This window comes from Barbus barbus, assembly GCF_936440315.1.
Source record: "Barbus barbus genome assembly, chromosome: 7".
NCBI lineage: Eukaryota > Metazoa > Chordata > Actinopteri > Cypriniformes > Cyprinidae > Barbus > Barbus barbus.
In genome coordinates, this window is record NC_136735.1 from 25,863,783 (window position 1) to 25,875,366 (window position 11,584).

General features: G+C 37.4%; 1 protein-coding gene across 1 annotated transcript in view; it reads left to right on the forward strand.

Annotated features, from left to right (window-relative positions):
- The window catches only part of LOC306872633 (glutamate receptor 2-like), a gene marked incomplete at its 3' end in the record, with an annotated part of 29,627 nt that extends 18,043 nt beyond the window's left edge, over positions 1–11,584 (forward strand). The window contains exons 6-16 of the mRNA XM_079421283.1: positions 467–625; positions 756–923; positions 1,005–1,109; positions 2,056–2,163; positions 2,261–2,467; positions 2,589–2,956; positions 3,456–3,654; positions 4,846–5,093; positions 7,888–8,002; positions 9,459–9,593; positions 11,420–11,584. Of these exons, the coding sequence (XP_079277409.1) occupies positions 467–625; positions 756–923; positions 1,005–1,109; positions 2,056–2,163; positions 2,261–2,467; positions 2,589–2,956; positions 3,456–3,654; positions 4,846–5,093; positions 7,888–8,002; positions 9,459–9,593; positions 11,420–11,584 (1,977 nt within the window). The remainder of the gene's footprint in view (positions 1–466; positions 626–755; positions 924–1,004; positions 1,110–2,055; positions 2,164–2,260; positions 2,468–2,588; positions 2,957–3,455; positions 3,655–4,845; positions 5,094–7,887; positions 8,003–9,458; positions 9,594–11,419) is intronic.

Genomic DNA, 11,584 nt, shown 5'->3' on the forward strand with positions numbered 1-11,584 from the left:
ATGATAAACCAGTTCTGAAAAAAACCAAGAGCTTCTTTGTTGGTAAATCCTATCCTGTATATGTAAGATTTAACTAAATCCTACACATCCGTTTCTTGCGTTGCAGAAGCCCACTGATGCAGGCCTATTCCTATTTTTATAATTACACTATTTCTTTTAATAATTTGAAGTTTTCTATAAATATTAGTAATTTGATCACACAAATTAGGAATGCTTTTTTTTTTTTTTTTTTTTTACAATTTGACCAGAAATTCAGATGTAATTTGTTAAAAAGCTAATCCCTAAATGTTTTTGTTGTTTGGAAAAGAGCAGCTTGGACATACTGCCAAGCATCCGTTTTTGTTTTATATGGATGAAAGAAAGTCGTACAGGTTTAGAACATTACAATGGTGAGCAAATAATGACAGAATTTAAAGAATTCATGTGTAGCATGAATTATGTTATTAAAAAAGTGTGTGTGTTTCAGGGCTTTGTGGATGGAGATTTGTCCAAGATTCAGTATGGAGGAGCAAATGTATCTGGATTTCAGATAGTGGATTTTGATGAACCACTTGTTGCTAAATTTGACCAGCGCTGGGAGGCACTGGAGGAGAAGGAGTACCCTGGAGCAGACAGCAGAATCAGGGTGAAGGAGTGCAAATATTTAAATCATGCTAAAAAACATAGTTATAATATCTATTTGTTATGGATGTTATATCTATCATAAAACACCAAGAAAGACATTTTTATGGTCTTCATATTTCTTTCCCTTGCAGTACACTTCCGCTCTCACATATGATGCTGTGCAAGTAATGACCGAAGCATTCCGCTTTCTGCATAAACAAAGGATTGACATCAGTCGCCGTGGCAACAACGGAGACTGCCTGGCCAATCCCGCGGTGCCATGGGCTCAGGGGGTGGAGATAGAGCGTGCTCTCAAACAGGTCTGCCAGCACATTTTCAATGCCTGCTGGCTGTGTTTGAGAACTTTATAACATTTACCATTTGCGCATGTGTTTGATCAGGTGCGTGTGGATGGATTGACGGGAAATATTCAATTTGATCAGTACGGCAGAAGAGTGAATTACACAGTCAATGTCATGGAGCTGAAAAACAGTGGCCCTGTGAAGGTAACACAGACTTAATACCTAATACCTAATAATGATCCTTACACCCCTGCCCTACAATTAGTTCTAATTATATGATGCAATATTTTTTTTAGTTTTTAAAAGAAATTTATTCATCAAGAACGCATTAAAATGATTAAAAAGTGAAAATAAAGACTTTGCATTGTTACAAAAAGCTTCTATTTCAAATACAAGCCGTTCTTTGGAACTATCTATTCAACATTGATAATACTGTTATTTTAATTTGTTATAATATTTCACAGTATTGTTGTTTTTACTGTATTTTTAATCAAAAACAGATCTGCCTTGTAAACATTAACCATTTGTAAACAGACAAATCATACTGACCCAGAACATTTGAACGGCATTGTACAATATGTTATTATCTGACAAGTATCACAAGCTTTAAGTTAATATGAATTGATATAAACTGTTTAACTTTCATTGGTAGTACTGAACTAATACTGAACTGTTAACAAATGAATACATAATGACTTTTATAAAAGATGGGCATGAGTTTGAGAATGATTCTTTATTCATTATAAAGAACCAGTTCATAAAAATAATTATTGAACATTGATTGTAAAGGATGTTTCACACAGTATAAAGGTGTGTTGACAGTTTTATTTCACTGCACACAGTCTTTCTCTTTCATCACATTCAAGTCAGACTACAAGCAGACAGCCAAGATCAAACATCATTTCTTTTTCCTTGGCACTGTTGATTCAGTCGTATAACAGCACCACTGCTGAATAGTGATGTAGGAAACACTGTCAGAATATTGTAGTGCAGTGTTCCATTCACATTTAGGAATAAATGCATTATAGACTGAAACAAAATATCCAAAAGAATGGTTTTGAGTAAGGTTCTTGATTCCTAACTCCAACTTTGTGTTTTGTATTCTGAACAGATGTGAAGTTGTATTTCATGAGTATGTACTTTTTCTCAGATTGGTTACTGGAATGAGGTGGACAAAATGGCGGTGACAAAATCTGACCTTTTCCCCAACGACACCATGGGAATGGAGAATAAAACAGTTGTTGTGACGACAATCCTGGTAAGAGGTATTCCATGATATTCCACATCAAGAGCAACTGAAATCTCCTACATTCAAAGATTTGTAAACATTTCCCACCCTGCTTGTTTGGTTGTAGGAGGCACCGTATGTAATGCTGAAAAAGAATGCAGAGTTATTCACTGATAATGAACGTTATGAGGGATACTGTGTGGATCTGGCAGCCGAGATTGCAAAGCATTGTGGCTTTAAGTATCAGCTGAGGATTGTAGCAGATGGAAAGTATGGCGCACGAGATGCTGAGACCAAGATCTGGAATGGCATGGTTGGGGAACTGGTGTACGGGGTGAGAAGTAAAGCATACACTCACTCACACAAGAGTGAGAAACAGTGAACACCAGCTCCTCATTGTACATTTCCTATAGGTGTGTCATTCAACTAATTCCTCCTCTTTTCACTGTTGACAGAAAGCAGACATAGCTGTAGCTCCACTTACCATCACTCTGGTCAGAGAGGAGGTGATCGACTTCTCGAAACCTTTCATGAGTCTGGGCATATCAATTATGATCAAGAAACCACAGAAATCCAAGCCGGGTGTCTTCTCTTTCCTGGACCCGTTGGCCTACGAGATCTGGATGTGCATTGTATTTGCCTACATCGGAGTTAGCGTTGTGCTCTTCCTCGTTAGCCGCTTCAGCCCTTATGAGTGGCACACTGAGGAGTTTGAGGATGGGCAGCTGGGCCCTAGCGAATCTACGAACGAATTTGGAATCTTTAATAGTCTGTGGTTTTCTCTGGGCGCTTTTATGCAGCAGGGATGCGATATTTCGCCAAGGTTGGTGCGTGCAGTGGGTGCTAATGCTAGCTGGCTAGCGCGTGGGGTGTGCTTTCGGCTTTGTGCATCGACAGTTTTCCCACCGATGCCGTGGTTTGTGAATGTTCACGCTCCTGCAGCTCGTACTTCATAACCATTTTCATTGCAAATAACCTAGGTGTTATATAACTAGCTTGTCCCAAACTTCAGTGTTTCATGGGTAAGAAGAAAGAGCCAACACAGGATTAGAAATGTTTAATCAAAGATGTGGTTTAAACTTTGGTTGAACATTACTTCTGTGAACATGTACTCACCCGGTTGGGAACAGTAAGATGCACAAGGTCGCCGTTTCCTGCCCTCTTGGAGTGGTACCGTGTTTCGGCTGCATATTCCCCATTTTCTCCAAAGTGAATGGGTTTCCTTTCTTTCTTTCTTTGGGATTTTATAGTAACAAGATGCTGGTTCTGTTGGTGGATTGTGTGATCGTTTGTGTGTGGCTGACTGTGTTTGCTGTGTGTAGGTCCTTGTCTGGCCGTATAGTTGGTGGTGTGTGGTGGTTTTTCACCCTTATCATCATCTCTTCCTACACGGCTAACCTGGCTGCCTTTCTCACTGTGGAGAGGATGGTGTCACCTATCGAGAGTGCTGAAGACCTGGCCAAACAGACTGAGATTGCCTATGGGACATTGGATGCAGGCTCCACCAAAGAGTTCTTTAGGGTGAGTGGACCAGAGTGGACCAGTGCGGACAGTATGGAAGGGCTGCATACAGGCACTGTCCTAACTTTCCATAGCCCAACCATCAGTAACATATGAAAAATAACATATTTTCCTTAGACCTTAAATACATTTGAGTGTACACATAAGATGTTTTTAAAGATACAATGTATTTTTTTTTTTTTACCAATCATGAATTATTAATTCATAAATTACATTATGTTTTTGTAACGTCATGAATAAGATAAATGCTTTTCAAATATTTATAATATTTGAGAAAAAACTCTGCCACTGTTTAAGAGAATAAGAAATAATAAACATAAATGTTATGCCAATAGGAATAGTTTACCCAAAATATAAAAAAAAGCTTGACTCACCCTCAGGTCATCCAAGATGTGGATGACTTTGTTTATTAGCATTACATAACTTGCTCAGTAATGGATCCTCTGAATGGATGCAGTCGGAATGAGTTCAAACAGCTGATAAAACCAACACAATAAACCGCAAATAAAGTTTGAAGCCAAAAACTGCATATTTGTTATATATAATCCATCATTAAGGCATTTTAACTTTCAACCATTGGTTACTCCTTAGTATAGTGAGGGACTAATTCTCGATATTAACTAGTTGCTTATTACCATGCCTATTATTAAACTATTGGTTGTGTATTAGTACTTATAAAGCACATATTCTGTATGACCATATTCTACAGCCATAATCCTACCCAATACCTAAACTTAACTATTATTATTTGTTACCTTTTATTACCTTATTACCTATTAATAAGCAGAAAATTAGGAATTTGTTGAGGCAAAGGTCGTGGTTAATGATTTGTTAATAGCGAGAATTGGACCTTAAAATAAAGTGTGACCAAACCGTGGATTCTGGCCAAAATGCCAGTCCATAATTGAACTCTAATTCTGACGGCACCCATTCACTGCAGAGGATCAGTTTGTGGGCAATTAATGTAATGCTATATTTTTCCAAATCTTTTCCAATAAAGAAACAAACTACAGTATTTTTTTTTTTAAATACTAAATGCAGGCAAAAAAATGTCATGTTGTTGAATTATTCTTGACATTTGGATCTACAACGATGGCATTGACATAGCTAATCATCATGTCCTCACTAACCTGAATCTAAACCTCTCCTTTTTTCTCTCTTCATCTTTATCTCTTTCTTCACTTTAACCAGAGATCTAAGATTGCTCTCTTTGACAAGATGTGGCAGTACATGAAGAGCGCAGAGCCTTCTGTGTTTGTTAAAAACACAGTGGAAGGCGTTTTGCGTGTCCGAAAATCCAAAGGCAAATATGCTTACCTTCTGGAGTCCACTATGAATGAGTACATCGAGCAGCGCAAGCCCTGTGACACCATGAAGGTCGGAGGGAACCTTGACTCTAAAGGCTACGGCATCGCTACACCCAAGGGATCTGCTTTAAGGTGGGTGGAGTAGTATAACAATATGGCCCATGTTGTTATAGTATCCCACCTACCCTGATGTAGGCCGGGGGTCCCCCTTTAAAATGAGGTAAACTAGGTAGCAGCAGTGCTGAGTGTAGGGATGTATGGCAAAAACAGCAGTGTAGAGAGTTACAAAGGAAACTGCAGATAGTGAGGGCTTTAAAAAGCCTAGCTGACAGCTGAGAAGCAGGTTACCTAGCAACCAGTGCTCTCCGAGACCGATGGTGTATAAAATGGAGTATAGTGTAGTCTGAAACAAACAGGTAATTATCTTAACATAAGCTTAATAGCAAATGAAGTTTTAAGATTTTAACAGGGAGTGAGTGAGCACCATAATAAACTGCAAAATGAATTAAGGTTACACAAAAATGATTAGGGCTGTCAGATGAAAATATTTGCTTGTGTATAATTTCATATTTTTTTTTATTTAACACATTAACGCATTCAAAAGCTATTTTTGTGAAGTTAAATAATACTTGTAATTATTGAGTTGAGGTAATTTGTGGCTATATGTGCATCTGCAATAATAAAATAATGTAATAATTTTCCAGTTTGATAACAGTGCTGTAAGCAATTGTTTTTTGGAACTGCACTCATAAATTTTTCCTGCTGAATAGCTTCCTTCATTTATCGATAGATCCAATGTTAAGAGTAAGGATTCGATTTTAAGAATATATCGGAGTAAGGATCCGATATTAAGAATACTTATCTCTAAAATGAGTAATGGAAAATAATAATAAAAATGATTTTGTTGGTTTGTCAGGTTTGCAAATATGTGAAAAATGCATTAATGGTGTTAAATAATTCATTATATAGCTTTTGTTATCGTTATTATTAGGGATGCACAATATTATCGGAAGGTTATCGGAATTGGCCGATAATGGTTTAAAATGTAAACATCAGCCGGTTTGAACAAATTATGCCGATAAACCTTGCTGACAAGACGGATAGCTCACGTGTGCTCAGGGTGTGATAGTGATAAGATCACATCAGCAGTGTGCTCATTCTTGAGGCGAACTTCTGTCTAAATGATGATTAGATTCACTGTTTTGGATCGCTGCATTTAAACTGAGAATGCACTACACAAGCACCTGATGTGCGAAAGAGTTCGAAACATTCACATGTGTTTTATTTACTTAGGGGGCGCTGTTGGTCTGCTTGTAATATAATGAAAGTAAAATACACAAATATTATTAAGATTAAGATAAAGGCCCGGTTTCACAGATGGGGCTTAGTTTAAGCCAGGACTAGGCCTTAGGTAAATTAAGATATTTAAGCAGCTTTTATAAAAATGTCTTAGAAGAAAACTTTACAGGTGTGCATCTTGAGACAGAACAATGACACTGACATATTTTAAGATAAATCAGAGGAAGATATTTTCAATTGAGACAGCTCATACATGCAGTTTAGTCTGGGACTAGCCTTAAGCCTTGTCTGTGAAACCGGGGGAAAGATTATTAAGTGTTTCTGAATAAATAAAGCAGTTTCAATATCATAAATGTCTAGTTTGATGTAAAGGCCAGAAGCTATAGTTTCCATGAATAAAATTCACAAACACTTATAAAGTATATCATTTAATATATACAGATTTATTCAGTAATATGCAATATATATTTTTTATATTATGGAATCTTATATACAATATACTCTCGTTGAAAAAGAACTTTAATAAGTTTATTAGTTCTAACAAATAAGTTTTTGTTCAAAAATAACCAAAATTAAAAACAATTTGTTTATAATTTCCACACAGGAGAGACTTGGTGTTATTAAAGAGAAATTTATATTAGTATCGGCATTGGCTATCGGCCAAAATGATTTGAAAAATATTGGCATAGCGGATATCGTACATCGTTCTTATTTTGACAGCCCTAAACATAATAGATTAGTTCATGTGATTCTTTTCCAGGAATTAACAGGTCTACTCATGGAGCTCAGTAAATAATTCAAGAGAAGAATTCAGATGTGTTTTATCCAATAGTCTTCAAGTTCTGAAGCCTTTTTCCCACCTGTTTTGCTGATAATAAACTGCCATGTGTTCAATGAAGCAAACATTGGGAAACTACTGTTAAACCCTCTCTAAAACAAAGCATAGTGTAGTAGGGAAATAACGATAATATGTTTGTTTGCGGTTAGTATAACCCATTCTACTCATGTTTGCCTTTAATACCTGTTTTATTGAATGCATGTCTGTTCTTAATGACTGAAGCAATGGCCTCTTGCAACCAGACTGTGTTATGACAAAAGCTACTTTATGATAATGAGTAATAATCAATGCATGTGATTGGGCACTTGGATTTTGAATGGTCGCCATAAGCATTAAAGAATGTTTAAGCTGATGATGCAGAGGCTGAAAACAGTAACTTGATTATGAATGCATTTGATGATGCACTGTTTGAACTATGCATGCTGTCTCTCTTGATACTTCTAACCAGATTTGTTTGCCTCAATGCTTAAAGTGTTTTCTGCTAACTGATTTGAGGATCTGAATGTGCGGTTGTGTAATAACTGATACTATTGCTGATCCTCCTCTGATCTGGCCTCCTGCCTCAAGAGTTTGAGTTTAAAAAAGAACTCTTAAAGCTCGACCACCTCACATTTTAATGGGTTGTTTAACGTCATTTTGATTGGTTGGTTGATTTGATGGATTGATTGATTGATGGATTGTCTAACCCAATGTTCCATTCATTCTATGCGACTTGTGGGGGGCGTGGCCCGCTGCAGCCCCGCCCCCCCCTCATGCTGTCTGACAAGTATGTTTTATCGTTTGTTTAAGAAACGCGGTAAACCTTGCAGTGCTAAAACTGAACGAGCAGGGGCTTCTGGATAAATTGAAAAACAAATGGTGGTACGACAAAGGAGAGTGCGGCAGCGGAGGCGGGGAGTCAAAGGTCAGACCCGTGCTTGGCACTTATGGGTAAAAACTGAAATGAACAAAATGCAAATGAGCAGGAAGCACTACCAGTAGTTACAGAAAACAAGCCAAGGCACCAACAAATTCGATTATTACGTCAGTTGGTCAGCAAGAGCTTTCAGTAAGACACATCTGCTCTGGAATGAAATTGAAACAACCTAAAAAAGACATTCCCAGAGGTACACGACTTGTTGGCGGGCCCTGTTTCTGCTTCCTGCTCGCGGCGATGAGTCTGTGCACATCTGGCACGGCAAAGCCGCGTTTGCCGACTGCCAAATGGAGCGCAGACTGCCAATCGCCACCACGCTCAGGGCTGAATCATTACCAGCGCTGTTAGCGAGTGCAAATGTTACTGACAATAACATAAAATAACATTGGTAATGTTATTTATGTTATTTCCCATACGTGAAGAACGCCAGTAAACCTTGCAGTATTGAAACTCAGTGAGCAAGGCATCTTAGACAAGCTGAAAAACAAATGGTGGTACGATAAGGGAGAATGTGGAGCCAAGGACTCTGGAAGTAAGGTCAGTCACTGCAGGGAGCGTGTGTGTGTGTGTGTGCGTGTCTGGCAGGGCTAGAATGTGTACTGTATGTGAAACTTGTGAAAACACTGTCTCAGTTTGGGAGATCCGAACCCAAGCATTAGCAGACTGTGTGTACAGTATGTGTGTGTCTTTGTGTGTTCGGGAGGAAAAGAGTATGAGAGTGATATGAAAAGAAGCTTGTGCAAAAAAAGAAATACAGCCTATGGTGATGTGTGTGAGTGTGTGTGTGTGTGTGTCAAAGCAAGTCCCCTACTCAGATTTACCACTGCATGAATCAGAGCCTGACCTATGTATACAATCAATGATGCCTATACAAACAGGGATGTAATATACACACACAGTAATGCATGCGAGTGACACATAGCGAAGACATATTTTATACACACTTAAGTGCGTACTTGATTCACATTCACGCACAAACATGCATACTCATACCTGTATAGGCTCAGAATTTCCTTGTGCTCCTTTGTATTTCTATGTGCTTTATTGACAACTTGTCCTGTTCCTTTTTAGTTTTTATCTTTCTTACACTCTCTCTTTCTCCCTCCTATCTCTTTCTCTTTCCCATGCGGTCTCTCCTTCTCCCTCACCAATGCTGTAAATGTTGTTTGTATATTTAACTTTTACTTCAGCTGTCTTTAATTGCAATTCTGTAGGTGGCGTCTTTTTTCCTTCTTTATGTGCACACACTGCACCGCATTGTCCTGTTGTACTTTGTAGCCGTCTATGTATTCTGTGTGATGTACTGTTAGACATTCACATATACACACGTAATACTGTACTGTTTTTATAATCGTAATCTGTCATATATATAGTGATAATCAGTAGTATTGGCATAATGTCATCTTTTCTCTCCCTTTGACCTTTGACCTTCAACTCCTTGCAGGAGAAGACTAGTGCCCTCAGCCTGAGTAATGTTGCGGGAGTCTTCTACATCCTGGTGGGCGGCCTTGGGTTGGCCATGCTGGTCGCTCTGGTGGAGTTCTGCTACAAGTCTCGCGCGGAGGCCAAACGCATGAAGGTTGCCAAGACTCAGGCTCTAAATCCCTCCTCTTCCTCGCAGAATTCTCAGAATTTTGCTACTTATAAGGAAGGGTACAACGTTTATGGGCTGGAGAGTGTTAAGATCTAGTGGGGTAGGAATGGCAGAGGCTTTATTTTTGTCGTTTATTCACAGTTTTTTGTTTTTGTCATTTTTTTATCGTATGCCAAATGCTTCATCGCCACTGCACGACTCTCCAGGCATCATGCTTCTATGCAGTTGTCAAATATTTAAAGGGGTCATATCATAAATTTGTTTTTCCCTGAGGTCCACTAGTAAGATTTAATTTTAGGCTGTAATTAAGTTTTCCATATTTTTTCATTCTCTTTCTGACTCCCTGAGAATTAAATGGACCTTTTTTTTCCCAACATGAAATCTAAATGGACCATATTTAATTAAATAATGTTTCTTGTCTTATTGTTAATGATTCAAGATGTTATTTTATAAAAAAAAAAATGTTTGTGAAAAACAAAATTCGGGTCAGATATAGTTTGCCCATCCTTTATAACAGCCTCTTGGCAAAGTCTGTATTACACTGGGTTTACAAAACAATCAACTATGGAATTGGTTACTTTAACTGTTAAAGTTGGACCTTAATAACATAATTCTGCTTCCTCCTCTTTATTATTTCACTGCAAATGGCAGATCAAGTTTCTGAGCTCACGTAATTATGGCAGTCATGTCTTAAATACATATATATTTAGTTCACGACTAAAATCCTAACTATTTCTGAAAGGATTTTTGCATCTTTCAGTAGATGTTCTTTTTTTCAAGTTTCAGTTCTGAATCTTCACATAGTATATCAAACTACACTATTCAAAATTTTGTGGTCTGTAAGGTTTTATTTATATACAGTAAAACAGTAATATTGTGAAATATTATTCCAATTTAAAATAACTTTTTTATTTGAATATTTTTTTTTAAGTGCAGTTTATTCCTGTGATGGTAAAGCTGAATTTTCAGCAGCCATTACCCCAGTCTTCAGTGTCACATGATCTATTAGAAATCATACTAATATGATTTGTTCTGATTTACTTATTTGCTTATTGTTATCTAAGTTGAAAACAATTGCGCTGCTTAATATTTTTGTGTAAACCATAATGCATTTTTTCAGGATTCTTTGATGAATAGAACATTCAAAACAGCATTTATTTGAAATAGAAATATTTTGTAATATTATAAAACATTTTCTTGTCACTTCTGATTAATTTATTGCATCCTTTTTTTAAAAATAAAATAAAAAATCTTACGGTCTCAAGAATTTAAGATTTTTTTTTAATTATATGACCACTTAAAAAAAAAACTATCACACAAGCAGTTGTTTGACAGCACGGTTTTGGTAAACTGTGCCTACACGCACAACTTATGTGATAAAGATTGAAGATTAAAGAAATTAGGTAGACAAAGGATAAACAAAGGGAGAGTAAAATGTATGGATAAATATAAAAGATGGATGGTTCATAGAGAATGAATTTATTTTAGCCGGCGTGACTTCATTTTCCGTTTATCATCATTGATGTTTGTGGTTGTTTGTGGATTGGCTGCACCGCTTGCTTTTGATATAAAGCTCCGCCATCTTAATGCGAGACCCATTAGCTGTCAGTCATTCTCCACCCCATCTGCTCTTCATAAACATCTACAGTTTATATAGATGTTTTAAAGTATATGTAAAATAAATCTGTATTACACTTAATATGCACTGTATAACTTTAATGAATGTTTATTTTTTTCTCTTTCTGTCTCCTTGTGTGTGAATCACTGTGTATTTATATATTGTGTTTGTGTGGGTGTGTGTTTGGAAACAGATGACGTTCACAGATGCTATGCGCAGTAAGGCCAGGTTGTCTATAACGGGCAGTACAGGGGAGAACGGGCGAGTGCTGACTCCAGACTTCTCTAAAGCCGTCCATGCTGTGCCGTACCTGAGACCTGGCATGGCAATGCCTCTGAGTGTGAGCGAGCTGTCCTGA